Below are 22212 nucleotides of genomic sequence, written 5' to 3'. Positions count from 1 at the left end.
GGGCAGCTATCCCACAGTGAGTTGTCTGCTATGGCAGCTATGTACAGTGAGCTAGTCTAAAGGTTATCTTGGGTACAGCTTCCTGAATGACACTCATGTCACAGAAAGCCTGGAGTCTATCCCTTTATTAGCAAAAGCTTCAGGGAGTAAATAGCAATATCCTGAAGCACACTGGCTGCAAAACAGAGCCTCCCACCACTTTTTTAAAAAATGCAATTGCAGAAAGATGCTAACATTTTATCCAGCAAAACACCCTTAATGGAGAAAGTCAAAAAGAATACCAGGAGGCTGATCCTTTTGCATGATGAGAGGCAATTGAATAGGAAATGGACAAAATATTAAAAACCTGTGCTGTCTTTAGTAGTTATTGCCCTAATTTCTTCACAGATACATGCTGAAAATTCTCAGAGAATGAGAAAGGATATCATTGTGGACATTCAATGGATATTCTGTCCCTACCTCTGCTGACTTACGATGATCTTTCCCCAGGGTCCAGATGCCCTACAGCCATATGGGAGTCTTTATAGAGAGAAGTAACAACTATTTGAAAGTTTCTGCCAAGCTGGGACTGACCTTCCTTTGGAATGGACAAGATGCCCTCCTGGTAAGAAAACACCCAAAACACAGCAGAAAGTCTGTATTTTGAAAATAATCTGCTTACACCTTTGTAGTATTACAGCCAGGCAAACATTAGTTACTTCTGGATTGGTGTCCATTTTTAGTGTAGTGTTCTGTCTTCCAGTCTTCTCTCAATTTCCTGCTTTTTGCCACCAAGCTCAGCTCAGAATCAATAGATGCCAAATGTTCCTACCTCACCATGAAGTATTCCTGAGATTCCAGACCTGGCAAAGTATTGATGTTCACAACCCAGGGCTAGGATAAGAGCGAGCTTTTCTTGGTCATCACTGACCGTTCCAATGGTGCCTACCTTGTTATCACACAGTACAATCTCCACAAGAAACATATCTCAAATTTTGAGTACACAAGCAGTACTGGCATAGGCTGTGCTCCTAACCATCAAGAGTGCCCTTTCTATAAATCTCCCTCTTTTTTTTAGGTGGAACTAGATAAGAAATATGCAAATCAAACTTGTGGACTTTGTGGGGACTTCAATGGAATTCCAGTCAGCAATGAATTTATTTCAGGGAGTAAGTAATGAAAAGCATTATTAAGTACTGGTGCTTTTTTTTTTTTTTTCTTCTTAGAATATACTTTAATATAAGTCGTGGGTAGAAAACTGGGGATGCTTCATGTATTCCTGTGACGTCAGTTATGCAAAGCCAGGATTTTGAGATGTAATTAGACTGCTTCCATCACTGTTAGATATTTTAAGACCTGCCGCATTAAAATTTCTAGTTGTTTTCAATAGTTAGGATCCAGTTTTTTATATACATTGTTCATATTTTCCCTTTCATACTATAGAGATATTATTTGGTAATCACTTTTTTTGTTCATGTCATAGCAGGTAGTGTCACAAAAGAAAATAACTCCATGGAAAATTTAGTAAGCATTATTCTAATATTTGAACTCTTTTTTACAGAGACAAGACTGACCCCCATACAGTTTGGTAATAGGCAGAAGATGGATGGTCCCACAGAGCAGTGTGATGATCCTATTCCTCCTACTTCTCTGATGAACTGCTCAAGAGAATTTGTAAGAACCTCTCTGTCAAAATTTGTTTCCTCACTATGAATACATCCTCTGTCTTTCGAAAAAAAACATTTTAGAAGGGGGGAAAAAATAGAGCATGAATATGACTCAGCTATAGGTCTCAAAAGAAAAATATTCTTAATTTCATGTTGTATTCTATATTAAAGTGAATGCCAAAAATTTTCATTCCCCTTCTACAAGAAGACTGCATATTCTCCATAAAGAGAAAATTACTGAGGATGTCTTAATATAAAGAAATTATATAATGCTTGGGAAGTGACCTGAGGTGACAGTAACTAAGGGTATGAAAGCTACAAGAGTTATTCAAAGGAGTTCCATGTGCCCTAATGTTTTATTTTTCCTTAAATATCAGCTTATAGATACTGTTGGAAGGGTTTCTGGACCAGATCAATCTTTGATTTGTTCTGCTCCATGCCTTCATTAATTATTTTCATATGTTCTCAGCACTTTGTTTACCTTCTTTCTTTTCCTTCCTAGGCCTCTATCTGTGAGACAGTATTAACCAGCAAAGCATTTACAAGTTGTAACGTGCTTGTGAATGTCCAGGACTACATTGAAACTTGCATACAAGACCTGTGCCACTGTGACAGCTCTATGGCTGACTTCTGCATGTGCAACACCTTTGCTGAGTACTCCCGGCAGTGTGCTCATGCAGGTGGACAGCCCCAGAACTGGAGAACCTCAGACCTGTGCCGTGAGTATCTCGGGAAGGGACCTCCACCTGTGCTTACACATCTAGCAAACCTCACATGTGTGAGGTTTTTTCCTGAAGAAGACAGTTTAAAAGTGCATGCAATTATAATGAAACCAGTTTTTACCTGGTCATACACTAGACTTTGGGAATATGGACGTTTAGGGGATATTGCCTAGGGGCTTTTCAATATGAATGAGAAAATCTAAAATGTTTCAGCCTCTGCTTGGATCAGGATACCCTATCATATCTTGACAGAACACAACCTAAATTGAAAAAAAAATGCTTTCTCAAACGTTTAAATGAAAAGCCAGCTTTATAATACTCTTTCTACTTTTAGCCAAATCATGTCCATTCAACATGCAATACCATGAGTGTGGCTCTCCCTGCTCCGACACGTGCAGCAACCCGGAACGATCTGCACTTTGTGAAGATCACTGTACAGACGGCTGCGTCTGTCCTCCAGGCAAGATCATTTCCTGCCCTTTTCTCACATGAACCCCTCTGGAATACTCACCTGTACACATTTAACAACTTTCGTACTCTGGATCATTCCCATCACATCATCAGTGTTATTGTCATGGAAGTAATAGCTACATTTCTTCCCCTGGATGCACTATTTCTATTCAAACTACTAAATACGGCCTTTTAAACAACAAATGTGCTTTATATATATGTTTTTAAAATTTATATATATAAAATGGCTGAGAATAAGATAATCTGCTCCTAACAACAGCAGTCTTCTATTCTCAGCATTCAAATTCAGTTCACAGAAAGTATAAAATGTTTAAGCAGATTTTGCATGCAATCATAACTCCTGCTGTCAGCAAAGCTGCATCTGGTTCCACAAATGACCAAATCCTCCTTGTCAAGTGTTGTGTCTAAACAACAAGGAGCTGACAGAGCACTAGGTAGTGTGTTAGATCTGGTGCTTCAGAGAATTACACACAAGAACTGCGTATCAGTACAAGATAGATGTGTTCTTTGTGTATATTTCTGGGTCTAAATTTTTGTTGCTGTTGTGACTGTGTATCACAGGAGCTTCACCCCTTGCAGCTGTTCTGCCCATCCCCATGATGTCTCACAGAATTCACCATAATTTGTTTGTGTCGTAGCATTGACTTATCTAAGTCAATCCCCTGTCTCTGGGCATAGAAATATTTACTGTACAGATATGTCATTGGGCAGTCTTACAAATTGTTCATATATTTCAGCTCGTTACCTAATAATTTTAATCCTAATTCCATTCAAATGAAATCCATAACAGAAAGGTACTTTCCTAGAGGCCCCTTTTGATCATGCTAAGATTTTAAATAGACTTCAATGGAATATAGCCCTTCAATCTCTACATAGCCTGCACCCTAATATTTTAAAGTACAGCAGAAATGGGACATAGGCTCAGGCATCTGCTAGATGTGGGTTCAAAGGCAGGTTCTGTATAGCACAGAATAAATAACAGACCCTTTCTTTTCCTAGGAATGGTATTTGATGATGTTAATGGTGCTGGCTGCATTCCCCGCAGAGAATGCCACTGTACCTATGAAGGTGAAACTTATGCTCCTGGTGCCTCCTTCTCATCTAAATGCAGATCATGGTAACATATTTTCTCACTTTTTGGGTTTTTGGGGGGTTTTTTTGGGTTTTGGGTTGGGTTTTTTTGTCCATGAGCTGAATATTTACTGATTTTTCCCTTAAAAAACAAATGAGCAACTACTTACCAATTGAAGTTCCATAATTACACTGCTTTAGAGGTTGCTTTCACGTCCATTTTCCCTTCACACTTGGAACAAAAATTTGAGTTTTTGAACAGGTGGTTCAATTTCAAGAAATTCCAATCAAGGAAGATCATCAAAGTCAAATACCAGAGGTGTTTAAAAATGTGAATTAGTGTTATACTTTTGCAGCACTACTGTGTAATGCTAAGGTGCTCATATAAATATTATAGAGATCATGACATTTGGGGGCATGTTACATTTAGTGTGGGAGATCACATTTGAGAGGCATGTTTGACAAATATACATTTTTTATTATCCCTATAATTACTGAATTATTATTGCATAAGTGTATGCGACTGTACCTACCTATTTATTTATTTTCCAAGAAATACTTAAAATATTTGAAATGGATGAATGAAGTTCACCAGGACTGAATTCTGTCCAAAGATTGGAAATGAACAACAACATATATAGAAAATTATCACCTTAAGATAAATGTGCCTGCCCCATATTTGTCTGAGATTTCAAAGCAATACTGGTTTCTTTGGCACTATGATCCGTGTTTCAAGAGGAAAATTAGGGCATCATCTGCCCTTACTGCCTTTTTATTTTGTGTACACTTGCATTACCCAATGTCACTGAATGCCTCCTTCATTTCAGTACCTGTGTTGGAGGTGAATGGTCTTGTGTCACTCAGTCATGCCCTGGGACTTGCAGTATTGAAGGAGGTTCCCACATTTCAACATTTGATGAGAAATACTATTCCTTCTTTGGAGACTGTAGTTATGTCCTAACCAAGGTAAAAATGAGTCACAATCCTTGCTACAGGAAAATGGTTTTATTATATATAACGTTTTTTGATGAAAACTTCTGGTAATCACATCAGTTTTCTGAGTCACTGAAGGTTAACGTGGCTATAGGGTTAACATCCCTAAATGGATTTCAGGTGCTTTTCTGTTAGGGTTATACTAAATCATATTGTAGTATTTTTATGTTCTTTGATAATTTTTTAGGATTTGCACTGAGTTTTTATGTTAGATTTCATAAGCCTAGGTGTATTCATTGTTTATTTTTACTGAATGACTTAGGTAAACTATTTTCATAAGGACTTCATATTAAATAAAATCTTCTTGACATGATCAGTCTGAATGTTACCAAGAAAAAGAATAATAAAATCTTAAAAATTAGCTAGAATGAGATGATTTAGAAATAGATTAACTTAAATCATTAAAACTTTTGGATAAGATTCACAAGCACTGCTTTAATGCACAATGGCAGCATAGGTCAGACTTTGACATTAAACTCCTTCTTTTGGCACCAACACGTAAAATTAGATTCTCAGGGTCTCTGGAGGCAGAGGAAAACCCCTAAATTTGTAAACAAAAGTTCAAAAAGCCTCAGAATTTAATAATGAATTTCTAGATGGCTATAATTCTGCATCTCAGCTGTCTTCAATTTAGTCCTTAATATGCCAAAAAAGTGATACGACACATTCAGAATTAAAGCCTTCTCTGAGTCTTTCTCTGTGTTTTGGCCATTAGGCACACTTTGAAGATGGCTCACGGAACACAGTTCTATGAAAATCAGAACTGGGTCAAAATCTGAACCTTTATGTAGCAACTTCCTGAATAATAATTTCATTTTCTGTGAGAGGATATTTAAATCCATATTTCCTACCTGTTAAAAGAATGTCCAAATCACCAGGGTCTTGAATAATCTATTCAGTGCAGAAGACATTGGAAACAATCTTTTCTCTCCCTGGTGAACTTCATAACCAGTGGGCAAGAAAGGCACACCTCCTTCTGATTTAGCATACTAAACAGGTATTACCTACACATTATGAACTTGTCTTACTAATGCCTGAGGAAGTTTTAATGTTCAGATTAATATGTCTAACTCACCCCTGAAAGCCAGAAGCAATGCAGTGTGCAGACTGCATGAATGCCAACTTACTTGGTGATTCCAGACATAATGTTAGACCATAAGAGGAAGAAGAAATTAAATAAAGTGTTTTTAAAAGACTAACTTTACTAAGAGTTCTGTTTGAATTTTTTTGAGATAACTATTTCAATATAGCAAATCGTTTTAACAATACCTTTGGTTTTCTTCTTCAAGCTCTGTGACAGCAATGAATTCACAGTGCTGGGGGATATCCACAAGTGTGGCCTGACTGACACTGAGACATGCCTCAAGGGTGTCGCCATCAGCCTAAACGGGGGACAAACGGTGAGCAGCAAATGTACACACCTGACATCCTGCAGGGATGTTCTCTAAGGTTAACAGACAAAGCAAATGACACCTAACAGCACAGACAAGAAATTTGCACTGCCTTTTTGTTTTATCAAATTTGAACATTATTTTTAATTTTTCTTTTAATAAGTAAGCACATTAGAAGGGAAGATCTTAGTAGCTTTCTGTTACTTAGATAGCTTCTGGTTTTTGCTTTCTTTGACAGTCAGTGGAACACAGTAATAGAGATTAAGGAAATAGTACAGGCATCAGAACCTCATCATGGTGTCCCTCCATTATTTTTCCCTTTATCTCGAGTAGTATTGGATAGGAAACATTTAGAAAGTATTTAATTTATCTGCTTGATAATAATTGTCTTTTCTTGTGAACAGAACATTGTGATCCAGCCTTCTGGGAGTGTATTTGTGAATATGATCTACACACAGTTACCATTCTCAGCAGGTAAGTTCTTTTGAAAAACTTGTAGTTCTCATTTTTATCTTAAAATGTTATTACATGAGTTAACTAAAGATAGATTCTACCTCTGGTTACACTGCAGAAAACCCAGAGCACTGCCATAGTGCTCCCATTTTTATGTAATAGGATTTGCCTATTCAACATTAATAACTTCAGCAAGATGATGGTTTATATTTAGAATATGTAATTAGTTCAAGAAAATTGTGTTATTGCACACTTTCAGATCCAAACATTGTTATAAGAGAGGAAAGAAAAATTCTGACATGAAACTGGACTACCAGAAGTGTGTTCTTCCCTCATTTTAAAACACCTGACAGAAAATGGAAGTTTTGTATACATTTGTTGCTTAGATGTTTAGGTTGGACTGTTTTGGTGCTGGATTTGAAATCCTGTAAGGATCATTTTCCCCCCCAGTTCTTCAGAAGCTAGGATCATATCAAACACAGCTATAGAATTCCTCTACAATATTGTTCCTATAATGAACAATTATTTTCAATTGCTCATCTCAAATGGAATTATAACTATTTTGTTCTTATATCCGTAGCAAACGTCACCATCTTCAGGCCTTCATCTTTCTTCATAATTCTGCAAACAACTTTTGGTCTTCAGCTACAGGTTCAACTCGTGCCTTTAATGCAAGTTTTTATAGACTTGGACCCATCACATAAAGGACAGACCTGTGGTGAGTGACCTTGTCCTAACAACTGCCTTCACCAGCACCTGTCATCCTGTAGGAGACTTGCACAGACCATCTGCTTCCTTCTAGGTCTCTGTGGAAACTTCAATGATGTACAGACAGATGATTTCAAAACCACCAGTGGTGTGATAGAGGGCACTTCAGCTGCCTTTGGCAATACTTGGAAAACTCGGGCTGATTGTCCTGATGCCAAAAATACCTTTGAGGACCCCTGTACTGTCAGCATACAAAATGGTAAGCTCAGCAATCTCTTTTATTCTCCTTTAAAATGCAAAGATGGAGTAAGCTCATCAACCACCAAGCATTTAGCCAAAATAACAGAACTATTTGCAAATGCAGACAACTTTCCTCGGTTGACACTAGAAATCTTCAATTAATAAATAATAGCTAGTAAAATATTTTGGATCTTCAGATATATTCTTTTGGATGAATACAGCAAGTCAACTTAATTAAGGGAAAATGGAACCATACAGCATATTAGGGTTCATTCCTGAAAAGGACTGATTGTCACAGCTATGCCTAGCCCCTCTGAAGGTTGTAGCCCTTCCACTCTCAAACTAAGAACCAAACTTGCAGTTCAGAGACTGAAATCATTCAAGCTGCATTTCAGCCAACAAAATAAGAATTCTTGAGTATTCACAAGCTATTCTTCTGTTTTCTGAGATGAACTAGCATAGTTTTAATTTACAGTGCGAACCTTCCTTTTTAAAATTCAGCTAGGGGTATCTTTAGTCTCTTCCATGACAATTATGAATTAGAGAACATTCAGTTTATGAAGAGTTCATACTTCTGCCTAGAGGAAGTGAAAGCCTATGTGCCTCAGCAAATGCAGAGCTTAATTATATTGTAATGTTAAGCTTCTGTAATTTCCCTGGAGGCGGTATAGTTATGTTGAGACAAGAGTTTTGCAAATGCACTGCCATAGAAATCCTTACCATGTTTTCAATTCACAGACCAGTATGCTCAGCACTGGTGTGGACAGCTCTCTGATACCACAGGACCTTTTGCTGAATGTCACTCAACAGTGAATCCAGAAGTTTATCAAAAGGTATTTGGCTCTAACTCCATCCATCCAATGTAGGAGAAAAACCCTCAGATTTCTGATACTAACACCTGAGAGAATAACTTGCCAGTTGTGAGGAGATGCATTCATGATAGTTCTTTACAAGCCAAGGGTTCATTCTTGTCTACACAATATGAAATTTGCTCCTTTGTGAAACTATCTTTCTTTCTATTCCCTGGAGGATAAACATACATGTGTTTTCCTCCTGCATCTATTTTTAGGCACAAACTTAAAGACTAAGTTAGGAGTTTGGATTTGCTGTCAAAGAATAAAAATTGTCCCTTCTGAGAGATGTAATGAAAGCTTTAGCCAGAATCTTTACTGGCACTTTAACTCCTCTGAACTGCTCTCAGAAGGCTTTTGCATACAAGCAAGGACAAGGCAAGCAATGTGCGTAAAAACCAACGAGAATTAGACAAGATGTGAATGAAAATGTTCCAGGAATTTTAGGTCATGAAACCCTGTACCAGAGTCCCTGGGTACTTTAATTAACCTTCCTGTTATTGGAAATTTGTATTATGCTCAATAAATATCATCTGGAATTAACAATACTGTATTATCCCTGCCCAGCATAGAAACACATAAAATAACTTGTATTCTTTGTTCCTCTGCTGCAGAGAGCCCAGGCTCTTAAGAAAAAGCTCCAAAAGTTGGGTGGCATCAAATAATCTCCATTTATTCTAAGTATATATGGCACAGTGGCAACAAATTTGGAGTAGTTGGAAATCTGCCAATGTGAAAAAATAAAAAGAAAAAAATAGTTCAAAATAGTGAACCTCTAATTACTCTTTTTTCGCATAAATAATCTCTTTTGAAAGAGCTCAATGAAAATCAGGCATATACACTTATTCATGTCTAGTCCACTTATACATGTGGATTACACTCACTTTAACCTCTAATGAAATAACACACTTAAAAAACTGCAGAGTTCTGTGCTTTTGACATGACATTCTGGTGATCACATCTTCTGTTCCTAGACCTGCATGTTTGACACATGTAACTGTGAGAAGAGTGAGGACTGCATGTGTGCTGCCCTTTCCAGCTATGTCAGAGCCTGTGCTGCTAAAGGAGTTGTTCTCACTGGATGGAGGAGCAAAGCCTGCAGTAAGTTTTACATCCCTTTGCCTTTTGAAAATGATCAGCCAGAAGGTCCCACACAGCAACTCTCAGGGATTCCACAGTAAATTGTGTTAAACTGGTATTTAAGTATAGCATTGACTTTCAAGAAGCTGAGTAGGAAAGGAATGCCATAAAAGAGAAACAGCAAACAAGGAGAAATATTAAAAATAGGCCTTGCTAGATTACTTGCTCAGAACCATCAGAAAAAACCTGAAGAGTAATACCTTTAAAACAGGAATAAGTAGGGTGTTTCTCAACTTTGACAATAAGTATAAAAACAGCATAGAGGAAGAAACATACTGTGTCTTAATATAATTGAACTTTGTTCTTTTTTTAACTTGAGCAAAACATTTGACACATTTATAAGGGAAAATTTTGCTCTGTTACTACAAAAAATTACACTAATAGGCATATCAGTAAAGCATATGTACATACAATGCCATGTTTATCATACATACTTTATCTCAAATACTTTATACCTATATTGATTCTTGAATGAACAACAAATGTAACTCACCTTCTTACTCTCAAGCAAAATACACCACCTTGTGTCCGAAGTCCTTGAAGTACACCTACAATGTTGATTCCTGTCAACCCACCTGCCGCTCTCTGAGTGAGCCTGATGTCACATGCAGCATCAAGTTTGTCCCAGTTGATGGCTGTACCTGCATAAATGGAACCTACATGGATGACAGTGGCAAATGTGTGCCTGCTTCTAGCTGTCCTTGTTACTACAAAGGAACGCCTCTGTCTTCTGGAGAAGTTGTTCATGATAATGGTGTTGTCTGGTAAGAGATTGGTTATAGGCAGTCATGAAATGATATAAATGTTATGAAATCAAATCAAACTAATTTCTATAACAAAAATTTTCAATTAAAAAATCACAGCCTCTTAAATTCTTAGGGCTACCCATGTTTGGAAGATTGTACATAAACTACTACAGAAATTCAACAAACAGTCCAGTCCTGTTGTGGGTCAGTCTTTGCTAACAGCCAAACTCCCACCCTGTCCTTTTCTGTCAGCCTCCCTTCCTCCCTTGCCTCCACACATACTTTTCTAATCCGTGACTGTAAAAGGCTTGTTCCATGGTGAAAAATGCCTGATAATCCTCTTAAAGATTATTCCCATTATGATGGGAATCTGAACTATTCTTAAGGACAGCTTTAAACCAGGCATATAGACAGAGAAAACATTTAATTATATAGAATCAACTTCTGTTTTGTTCTACTCTAATATAGAATATTAATGTTTTTGAAATGTGCAAACTATTTGATAAAGGATGCATTTTATTTTATCACAGAGTAATTCTTCATTATTTCAAGTTAATTGGGAAATAGGCTGAAACTTAACAAGAAGTTTAAAAATTATCCATTCCCTTCTTTTTACAGCACTTGTGCCTATGGAAAGCTGAGCTGCATTGGAGAGAAGCCTGAACCAGGTAATATATCACTTAAGGTTTTCTTTAATTCTTCCTTTCCATCTTCACTCTTTATTTCTTTCTTCTCTTGTCATAATGATGCAAATTGTACAAGTCTGAAATCAACCAAGAAAATGAATTGAGGTCTTTTGTAACATAGAGGACATTCTCAAAATACAAAGAAACAGTCTTACCTTTCAGGTGGCTGAAACAAGTTGGAACCCCCTGGGTTACCCAGGCCAAAATGATACTTGGTCACCTCACTCAATGTGAGAGGAAAACTACTCACATTTTAATTAAAATGTAAAAGCAAAAAACCCCCGAAGCAACAACAACAACAAAAAAAGCCCAAACAAGTAAACGGGATATTTGTTATCCTGCTTTGTTCTGTTTTTCTGAAAGGAAGTGTTTCATGAAGCTAAATAAAAATTAATTTTATAGAGTACTCCTAGCATAATCACAAAAACCACTATGAGATCAAAACAGTATTTGGTTTCTCTCTGTCGCTACGTGCATCACATTAAGGTACACACAATTCAAAAGGAGTATTTCCATTTTTTCTTGGAAACACAAAGATACAAATGCATGGTTGGTCTCACATTTCTCATGGCTTTTACTCTCTTTCAGTCTGTGTGCCTCCCATGGTTTATGTTGACTGTGGCAATGTCACTGCAAATGTGGTAGGAGCAGGATGCCAGAAAAGTTGTCAGACTCTAGATATGGAATGTGTAAGTACAGACTCTTTATACCAAGCTGAAAGCATATTAATCAAGATATCTCTTACAATCACCAGCTGCAGCTGGACTCTTCCACCAGGGGAATGTTTCAAGACATGTTTTCTTTATGGTCCTTACAGTACAAAACTCACTGTGTCTCTGGCTGCGTGTGTCCTCATGATCTAGTGTTGGATGGCAAAGGTGGCTGTATTGCTCCAGAAGACTGTCCATGTATTCACAATGGAAATTCCTACAGTCCAGGAGAATCAATCAGAGTTGGCTGTAACAACTGGTAAGAGCATATTGAAAAATAATATTTTGGAAATAAAAAAATAGAACAGCTTAAGATCTAAGCAAATAACATTTCACTCTAGCAGTATCAAGATTTCTAGGAAGGAATCCTGCATAAAACAATCCACTTAGTACTTAAAAAGCAAGCTCTGTCTATTTTTCTCAACGGCACAGCCCAGAAATTGCAAGTTATCAGAAAAACACCATGGTTTTGATGTTGTTGTGTTCATTCAAGTAAAAAAAAAATCTTTCTTCCAAGGAAATCCTTCAATTTCAATAGATCCAACAGGATTTGGAAATGTGAATGCCTTCTGATGCAGTTGATTCATTACATTAACACAGTCTTTGAATAAATTCCAATAGTTTTTGAGCTATATTGCATTTTTAAGAATAAGCAAACCTTATTTTTTCATTAGAATCTTAACACACATTAAAATACAGAAATGTACCTATACACTGTGTTCTTGTCCAGTTTTTACATTTGGAGTGCTTTTTGTCTTGTTTAGCACATGTAGAAACAGAAAATGGCAATGCTCTGAGGAACCCTGCCTGGAAACATGCTCTGTTTATGGAGATGGGCATTATACCACCTTTGATGGCAAACGTTTTGACTTTGAAGGAGACTGTGAATATGTTCTGGTCCAGGTAACAGAGTCCTGCCTAGATTTTTGCTCTAAATACCTTGCATTTTACTGATGAACATGTAACATGTAATAAACAGTGAATGATATTCTCCTGTTTCAGAACTACTGTGGTCAACAAGCTATGAACCAGGGAACCTTCAGAGTCATCACTGAGAACATTCCATGTGGCACTACAGGAACTACCTGCTCTAAGTCTATTAAAGTTTTCCTGGGTGTAAGTATTTTCTTTAAGTTGTGCCAGAAGGATGGAACAAGATGCGCCAGATAGACTGCATATGAGAAATGGCCTCAAACATAATGAAAATGTCACTAGACTCTTTTTCTCTCTGCTCTAGAAAGCAAAGGAGGGAAATCTACAAACTTCTTAACCTGAGGTTGTTGAATAGGATCCTCTTGATGATAATACTATTATTTCAAGAACTTACTGTCAATATATAGAACTACAAAATAGTGAATTTTTAAATTGGCCTCTAACTTTTTCTTCTCCTGTCTTAGAACTATGAGCTGGTACTCAGTGATGGACACTCTGATGTCATCCAGAGAACACCTGGAGGAAAAATGCCATTCCAAATCCGTTCCATGGGCATCTACCTGGTTGTTGATACTACTGTTGGTCTGATACTCATGTGGGACAAGAAAACCAGTATATTCATCAAACTTAGTCCCAGCTTTCAGGTATACTTTAAAAGTGAAAACATGAATAAAATGAATTTGTAACATAGTCATATTATCTCTCAAAGAAAGAGGGTGGAAATTCAGGCTGTAAACCAGAAGAGCAGAAATCACCTATTATCCTTGTTGTGTTGACTTAAGTTGTGTACTATTCATTATCCTTAAATTACATTATTCAGCAATGGCATAATAATAACTTTATCAGTAGCTTTCTTCATGAGAAACCCTCACTGAAGAGACATATTTAGGATCAGCTAAAACTAAATAGCTCAGTACTTAGAATAAAACCTTCTACTCCTTCTTTTTAACAACTAGCTAGAGACCTCTCTTCCTGAAAAGAGTTTTATGAAAATGTCCAACACTGTTACTAAATAGGCACTAATAATCTTATATAAGATGGTTACATAAGAGTCATCCTGATGAACAGAGGTCTGTTACTCACAGATACTAAGAAATTGTTCCTTACTGATCTGTCATTTTGTTTGTTTACCTGATGCAGGGCCATGTCTGCGGACTTTGTGGAAACTATGATGGCAATGGAAATAATGACTTCACGACTCGCAGTCAGTCTGTGGTAGGAAATGTGCTGGAGTTTGCCAATAGCTGGAAAGTATCTTCTAGTTGCCCAAATGCCAATCGTACGCAGGATCCATGCACTGCAAACCCATACAGGAAAGCCTGGGCACAGAAGCAATGCAGCATCATCACCAGTGAAGTGTTTGCAAAGTGTCACTCACAGGTATGACAAAAAATTTAGTCTTAAATTCTTGACAAAATGATTACATCAATTTTTATGTGGAATAGATTAAAAAATACTCTAAAATACATTTTGTCATGCTTGACATAGTGAAGTTAGACCAAGTTCCTGTATAGAAAGACAGCACAGAAATACTTTCATTTTCTCAGCTTTTGTCTTCAGCAAGTACACTAAAGAAATTGATTGTTTTGGTTGGTTAGCTTGTTTCATTTAATTGAAGAAGCAACAGGAGATAACTCTCAAGATTTGTTTATTTGCTAACAGCATAATTTTCTACTAATATAAATATCAGCCACCTGATATGTATGACTCTCTACTTGCTTATAGTAATTACCAGTATTTTGCAAATGTCTTTAACACCAAACAGTTCTTAATATTGCAGCTTACTATCAATAGCTTTATTCTACATTTTCCTCTTGATTTTCCAAAGCATTCTTGGTATTTCTTCCTTTCTTAGCTTTCTCTCATACAGACCTATGAGTTTCAGATATCTTATTCAGGTATTTTAGGACATTGCAAAGAGGACAAGGGCATGAAAACTTGAATGTCTTCTTTATCAGGTTGAACCAAATGAATATTACCAAGCATGTGTGGATGATGCTTGTGCCTGTGACACTGGAGGAGACTGCGAATGTTTCTGCACAGCAGTAGCTGCCTACGCTCAAGCATGTAATGAGCTAGACATCTGCATATCATGGAGAACCCCATCCATTTGTCGTGAGTTTCAACCCACTACTTTTTTAAGGGGTTCAGAGGGAAAGAAAACAAAAGGGGAGGGGGGGAAGGAAACAAAGTAGAACAAGAAAGGAAGGATAAAATTGTATTTCTAAGAGGTGCAGCTGTATGCTTAAAAAACAAACAAAACCCAAAAAAAAAACCCTAAAAACCCCAACAAAGCAGTTAGGTAAATCAGTAGAAGACAATCTATCTTAGTAAAATGAAACCACAGGTAATAATTTTACAAGCAGTGTGATTAGTGTCTAATTAACTTGACAATCATGATACACTACTCGTGAAATACCATATTTTATTACACTGCCACATGTCTACATCAGGTTCCTTGTAAATAAAAATTAGTGCATGCTAGCTAAGATCAGTGATTCAGTCAACTGATTTTTTTCATGTTTAATGTGTAACTGTTATATGATGAATATATTTATTGGTGTTAAAAGATTTTAGAAATGTAACAATTGTATTGCATTAGCAATATGGCAATATATTGTTCACCACCTATGAGATTATGCTGATCCCGTTGGATTTTTACCTAGAAAAATGGAAACAGTATAGAGCTAAAACATCACAGATATTTTTTTCTGGCCTTTCTTCTTCTAGCTCTCTTCTGTGATTACTATAATCCACAAGGGGAATGTGAGTGGCACTACAAGCCATGTGGGGCACCTTGTATGAAGACCTGCAATAATCCAAGTGGGAATTGCCTTCATGAGATGAGGGGTTTGGAAGGTAAACATAATTATGCATATCTCATTCTACTTGAAAGGTTAAAATGCAGTATGGTGAACAAAATTTGTATTACTCAGTGTATGACATGTTTGGACTAGAAATTACAAGAAGAGATTTTCTAATTAGTATTGTATTCCCTAATGGATTATGTACTTGTTTGGAATGAAGACAAGGACAAAATACTCCAAAGCATAATGTGCAATCAAAGGAATAGCAGTAAGAGGATCTGACATTCCACTTACCATGTGGGACATTTTGGGAAAAGCAGATATGAGTGTAGACTTATTTATACTTATGAAAGGCCTACTGTCAACTTGACGCTCTTTTTATTGCAGGTTGCTATCCAAAATGTCCAAAGAATAAGCCCTATTTTGATGAGGAAACCATGACCTGTGTTTCTTATTGCGGTTGTTATGAAGATGGAAAAAATTACAAACCAGGAATGGAGATGCCTTCAAAGCAGAACTGTGAATCATGGTAGGATTAGAAAAGAATTTTTTAAGTAGTTTAAAATTGTGGAACAAAATTCATCACACATTAAATTTGTTAATTACCAACAGCAACTAGGCCAGTCAGAGGCTGATGAACAATGTCTAATTTTCTTCCCTTCCCAGGAAATTAAATGATAACATAGTGAAACAGTTTATCACCAATAGATGAATTTACTACTTATTTTGTATATCTATTAAAGTCCTTTAAAGTTTTTATCACTATTAAATGAAGTGAAAACAAGCTAAAATAATTGTAGTTAGGGAATAGTCTGAGAATTTTTAAAAAAATATACCTAAACACATCATGTGATATTTGTTAGAAGTGAGCAGCCAACTAATCTACATTGTTTTGAGCTTGTTTCTGTTACTGCACTGGTACTTGCATAGTGGCAACAGTGCAGATTCTCTCGCATTACTGGTGACAAGTGCTGCTAAGCCTCCTGTAAGGCTTAAGTACAGAGTTAGCAAATCCAGTTGTGAAGCAGTTGTCTTAAGATACCTTTAAAGTAGCTACATTTGAATGTGGTAAGCAGTGCAATCTGGATAGCAAAAATTCTAAGCCAAAGCCCACTGGAGCTCCAGCAACGTCCCTGGCAGGTTTTGCACTTCATAGATGCCTTGGACTATATCATCTAGGCCATTAACAGCACTAAACCTAATCCATTAAATACATATCTAAATTTCAGTTTATTCAGTGTATAGATGTCCTGAGGCCCTGTAAATAAATACATCAAGATTCAGTTCTTCATAGATGAATTAACTGCCCTTAAAACCAGAATTCTTCTTGCATATTTTGGAAGCCTAATGGAAATTCACTGTGTAGATAGCCTCAATATCCATGGTAGTAATCCTTTGTATATATCCTTTTAAATGCAAATGATACATTTACTGTGGTTTTCCTCGCCAAAAAAAATAGACCTGTTGGGGAGATAAGAATGTTTCAAATCATCCATCTCATGTCTTTTGTTCTGTTCCCAAAAGCACTGGTAGAGAAGCTGCATGTTCTATATGTTGGCACAAAGAAGAGCTACCTTTCTTGCCAGAGAATTTGTAGCCTGAATATAAATACCTAGCCTGAATTTGTATAGAAGAACTGACTATCTAACTCACACAAGATAGGGACATTTTACATTTAAATACACAATGAATAGCAAAGGATTGATAGAAGAAAAATTATAACAAAAAAAAATGTCATGAACCAGTATGTCCACATTCATCTGTTTTTCTCTTTTTCAGCGAATGTACAATTCATGGCAAAAAATGCAGATATGATGAGCATGGTATGTTGATGAAGACGTTTTGATGTGAATAAGACACATTTAGGGTACTCTTTGTATCAGGTAGTAAGGAATAACATCCTGTTTTAATCTACAGAATGTGTCTGCATTTATGAGGGGCAGAAGTACAACTACAAAGATGTGGTCTACAACACTACAGATGGCACAGGATGGTGTATTGTTGCAACCTGCGGTCCCAATGGAACACTTGAAAGGTTTATGCATGAATGTCTAACCTCAACATCACCCACAACAGCAACGACGTTTCATTTCAGCTCTACACCACCTACCACTACTTCCACAGGTACGTCCTTTGTAGCCACTAAGATTGTATTCTCTTGTTTAATTAGAAAAATATATTTTAAAGTACTAAGTGGATTGCTCAGATATTGGCATTGAGATATGAAAATTGTGGGTTTTAGAATACCTGTACAGCATTACAGGCTGGGAATCTCAAGTTACTCTGGGCATATGTTGCTATATGAAATCAGTATTCAGTATAAAATACCTAAGTTCTGAAATTACAGAAAATATCAGCATTGCTAGAATTCAGTAGCTATTTTCCATCTATTTCATAATGAGAGTTGACCTGCAAAAGCTCTCCAACCAATAAATGGTTTCTTCAGGTCAGAGCTAAGATACAAAATGTAGGAATGTTTGAAATAGAGGAATAAGGACTGCTCTGCACTGAGTGAGAAGCCAAGATTTGGAAGAAAAAAGTAGCAAAGGATCTTGATGCATACTATGGAAGTTACTCTTTCCACTGATTTCAATACATTGCAGAGAGACTAGTATATACTGAAAAAAAGATAGAATCAAGGCAAATACATTGAACCAAATGCAAAGCAAGTGAGACTTGGTTTTTTTCCGGAGTATATAAATTAGACCTGAGCCTTATTTCAGCACCTTGTAACACATAATTAGTATTCTCTCAGGAAGTGACAGTTCCAAGCATGTCACTACATTAAATTGCTGGGTGATGGAATTTCTGTTCTAAAATATACTAAAATAAAGTGATTCACTGCAGGAGCATAATGCAAGACAAATGACATTAGGAAAACTGTCAGCCCATTTAAAAAAAAAAAAAAAAAAAATTACAAAACGTTACATTTAACAAAAAATAAAAAAAAAAAAAAAAGAAAAATAATATCCACAGGAATTCATTCTTAATTTCATGGTCTCTTCCTTTCCCTTTTCTCCTTCACAGTGTCACCAACTACATCAGTATGTGTTCATGAAGTCTGTAAGTGGTCTGAATGGTATGACGGGAGTCTACAAACCCCTGGCTATGATGGGGGAGATTTTGAAACTTTTGATGATTTACGAGCAAAAGGTTATGAAGTTTGTCAAGCCCCAAAGGCCGTTGAATGCAGAGCAGAAAAGTTCCCTGATATACCACTGAAAGACCTTGGACAAAAAGTAGAATGCAGTACGACACAAGGGCTTATATGTTACAACAAGGAACAAATTTCAACAATGTGCAACAACTACGAAATTAGAATCCTCTGCTGTGTATTTGTACCATGCTCTTCCATGCCTTTCAGCACATCAACCCCAGTCACACCTCCAACTCCGACAGAAACATCTACTGAAACAACATATTCAGTTACTACTGAAAGTACAACATTGATACCTTCACCTACTGAAGAAACAACTATAACAACAACACCTGTCACCACACCTCCTTCAACAACTCACCTTTGTTTCAAAGAAAAATGTTACTGGTCAAGATGGTACGATGTCAGTTATCCAGGGTCAGGTTACAATGATGGAGACTTTGATACGATAGAGAACATTGAAAAAAACGGATACAAAGTCTGCAACAATAGAAAGGATGTAGAATGTAGAGCAGTACGGTTCCCTAATACACCATATCCTCTACTAGAGCAACACATAACATGCAACAGAGAAGAAGGGTTGAAATGTTACAATAAAGATCAACTGCCACCAATCTGCTATAATTATGAATTAAGATTTAAATGCTGTATGAATATAACAGTGCCATGTGAAACAACACCTGAAATTTGGACCACAACACCACCAACTAATATTCCATCAAGTACAACACCCAGACACGAACCAACGACACTAAGTTTGCAAACAAAACACAAGACAACAACAGAATACACAGTTGAACCAAAAACAGATTACATACACACAAGAATAACATCAAAACCAACGACGCAAACTCAAAAAGAAATTACTACTACTACACCAGTGATAACCAGCAGAACAACATATTCAACTACCACCCCCTGTGAACCCGAAGTGTGCACCTGGAGCGAATGGTACGACGTCGATTTCCCCTCCTCGGGGCCCAACCAGGGAGACTTTGAAACCTACCAGCACATCCGCGCCGCCGGCAAGCGGATCTGCCGGCAGCCAAAGCAGATCGAGTGCCAGGCAGAGGACTACCCCGACGTGGCCATCCAGCACGTGGGACAGGTGGTGCAGTGCGACATCCACTTTGGACTGGTGTGCAAGAACGAGGACCAGACGGGCAAATTCAAGATGTGCCTCAACTACAAGATCCGCGTGCTCTGCTGCACCCCCAACTACAACTGCCCATTCTCCACTCTTTCGACTACCACCAGCACTTCCACCTTTTCTACCCTTAGTGAACCGTTCTTTACAACAACTTCTCCTCTAATTTCAACTACACCATGTTTCTGCAAGATTGGTGATTCTATTTTTTCACCCGGTTAGTGTGCTTTATTTTGGGTATTTTTTATTTATTTTCCCGTTTTTCAAATGTGGCGTTTTTTTGCTTGTTTCTTTTTCTGTGTTATCCTTTTCCTTTGTTTGTTTTTTTGCCTTCCTTTTTTTTTTTTCCTAATGTTTTATTTTTTCTTTTTTTGCAGGTGACTTGATTTATAACAGACTTGATAGCGAAGGATGTCGTTTTTATGCCATCTGTAGCCCGACATGTAATATTGAACGACACAGTGTACATTGTCCTGTCACTACTTTGCCAGCTACCACATCCTCGGAGTGGTCTACAGTAACAACAACAGTTCCTCTGCCTTCCACCTCTACACGTCCTCCTTTTCATGGTTGTGTTTCCACTCTTTACCCTCCTTTACAAGTATGTAATTTCTGTGTTATTTTTTGACTGTTGAAATAATATAATTTATTGGGTGGTTTGTGATTGGAAAAGTTTTGGAGTTTTTAAACCTTATATGTGCTGATTGCCTTAATTATTTTGCTGATGATGGGCAATGTAAATATTTGATTTTTCCTTTTTCGGGATTTCAGTTTTTTATACTGCTAAAGCAAGTGACAATATTCTTTTCTTGCTACTTTATTTTTAGTGTAACTCTTTGGTGCATTGCATATGTAATGTATCTTCTCACTGACATAATGGAAGGTGTCTTCTTATTTATCTTATTTTTTCACTAAAGGGAAATATTTAAGATCCAGTAAAGGCTTTGATCTGTTTGCACTCTACTGCCCTTTTATCTATACTCCTTTCACCTTTTTTATTCTTATGTTCTCTGGTGACCTTGAAGAACACTATACACAGAATAGAGGAAAGCAGTTCCTGTAACCTAATACATGTCCCCAAGCTCCAGAGGAGTTCCTCGTGCAGAAGAAACAAGTGTAGTTAAGGTTTCCACCTCCTTTTAGCATTAAAAAAGCTAATCCTGTACAATATCAACAACTTTTTTTCTCTCAGTGAAAATTTTCATTTTAGTCTTTGTTTTCATTTCAGAAAAGTAAGTGTGGTTTATCCCCCATAACGTGGTCAGAATTTTTAATAAGTCTAGTTGCCATTAAAAATCATTAATACCACAAGATGAAGAGAAGTAACACATACTTTCTTTTCCAACACTACCATTACTGGAAACATCATAGCATAAATCTTAACAAGAGGAGCAAAGGTTATATCTGTTTACAGAGTTTTGTGAAAAAGGTTTTTCTTCATTTTGCAGCCTGGAGAAAGATTCAAATTATCCAACTGTACTGAAGTCGTCTGCAATGGAGACAACAATATAGATGTAGTACCAACGTACTGCCCACCTGTTAAGGAAATTACCTGTGCAAACAAATATCCACCAATGCTGGTACCTGATGAAAATGGATGCTGTTACCGATATGAGTGTCAATGTAAGCATCAATAGATTCAGGATTAACATTTAAAAAAAGAAAAGCTAAGCTTTACACAGATTATATGGGCACTTTCATTTCTTAGGTTTGCTCTTAGAGTTGCAGGATCTTCAGTTTTTAAAATTTCTTCTACCTAAATTCTCATCTTAATCTTCCAAATATTTTCTCTGTACAGGTGTGTGTAGTGGATGGGGTGATCCTCATTACATTACTTTTGATGGAACCTATTATACCTTCCTTGAAAACTGCACTTACGTCCTGGTGAAACAGATTGTCCCCAGATATGACAACTTCCGTGTTTACATTGACAATTATTACTGTGATGCAAAAGATGGACTCTCCTGCCCTAAATCCATTATTATTTTCTACAAATCTGCAGAAGTGGTGCTGACTCGTCAACTCATGAATGGTGTGATGACCAATGTGGTAAATATTTTTTTTCTATTTTTGCAAGAAAGAAATAGTGTCTATGAGCCTTACAGATGCTATTTGGAGATACAGTCTATTAGAATATCACATCATGGAGGTGATCAGGGCAGAGGGTATCACTAGGAGGGAAAAAAAAGGATTGCACTGGATGATAAGAACAAAATTAATGTTTCATGAAAACTGGTACACTGTGCCGTACACTTATGTAAACAAGCACACTTTGAAGAAACACAAGTGCAAATTGCAAGCAGGAGTCTTCTCCCGGGGGGAAATGGATATGTATCCCTT

General features: G+C 36.9%; 1 protein-coding gene across 1 annotated transcript in view; it reads left to right on the top strand.

Annotated features, from left to right (window-relative positions):
* The window catches only part of MUC5AC (mucin 5AC, oligomeric mucus/gel-forming), a 36449-nt gene that overhangs the window by 4719 nt on the left and 9518 nt on the right, over positions 1-22212 (top strand). The window contains exons 5-34 of the mRNA XM_041481116.1: positions 490-604; positions 1058-1148; positions 1541-1653; positions 2149-2365; positions 2703-2828; positions 3839-3956; positions 4738-4876; positions 6193-6303; positions 6699-6768; positions 7328-7465; positions 7550-7714; positions 8434-8528; positions 9521-9647; positions 10195-10450; positions 11051-11100; positions 11707-11807; positions 11936-12087; positions 12593-12731; positions 12831-12944; positions 13226-13405; positions 13902-14141; positions 14720-14876; positions 15492-15620; positions 15956-16097; positions 17348-17391; positions 17486-17692; positions 18596-20089; positions 20250-20473; positions 21321-21495; positions 21671-21921. Of these exons, the coding sequence (XP_041337050.1) occupies positions 490-604; positions 1058-1148; positions 1541-1653; positions 2149-2365; positions 2703-2828; positions 3839-3956; positions 4738-4876; positions 6193-6303; positions 6699-6768; positions 7328-7465; positions 7550-7714; positions 8434-8528; positions 9521-9647; positions 10195-10450; positions 11051-11100; positions 11707-11807; positions 11936-12087; positions 12593-12731; positions 12831-12944; positions 13226-13405; positions 13902-14141; positions 14720-14876; positions 15492-15620; positions 15956-16097; positions 17348-17391; positions 17486-17692; positions 18596-20089; positions 20250-20473; positions 21321-21495; positions 21671-21921 (5680 nt within the window). The remainder of the gene's footprint in view (positions 1-489; positions 605-1057; positions 1149-1540; positions 1654-2148; positions 2366-2702; positions 2829-3838; positions 3957-4737; positions 4877-6192; positions 6304-6698; positions 6769-7327; positions 7466-7549; positions 7715-8433; positions 8529-9520; positions 9648-10194; positions 10451-11050; positions 11101-11706; positions 11808-11935; positions 12088-12592; positions 12732-12830; positions 12945-13225; positions 13406-13901; positions 14142-14719; positions 14877-15491; positions 15621-15955; positions 16098-17347; positions 17392-17485; positions 17693-18595; positions 20090-20249; positions 20474-21320; positions 21496-21670; positions 21922-22212) is intronic.

Source organism: Pyrgilauda ruficollis, unplaced genomic scaffold (assembly GCF_017590135.1).
Source record: "Pyrgilauda ruficollis isolate IOZ18807 unplaced genomic scaffold, ASM1759013v1 scaffold55, whole genome shotgun sequence".
In the NCBI taxonomy this organism is placed as follows: Eukaryota; Metazoa; Chordata; class Aves; order Passeriformes; family Passeridae; genus Pyrgilauda; species Pyrgilauda ruficollis.
Note: the sequence above shows the minus strand (reverse complement) of the source record. Positions and strands in the feature narration are given on the sequence as shown.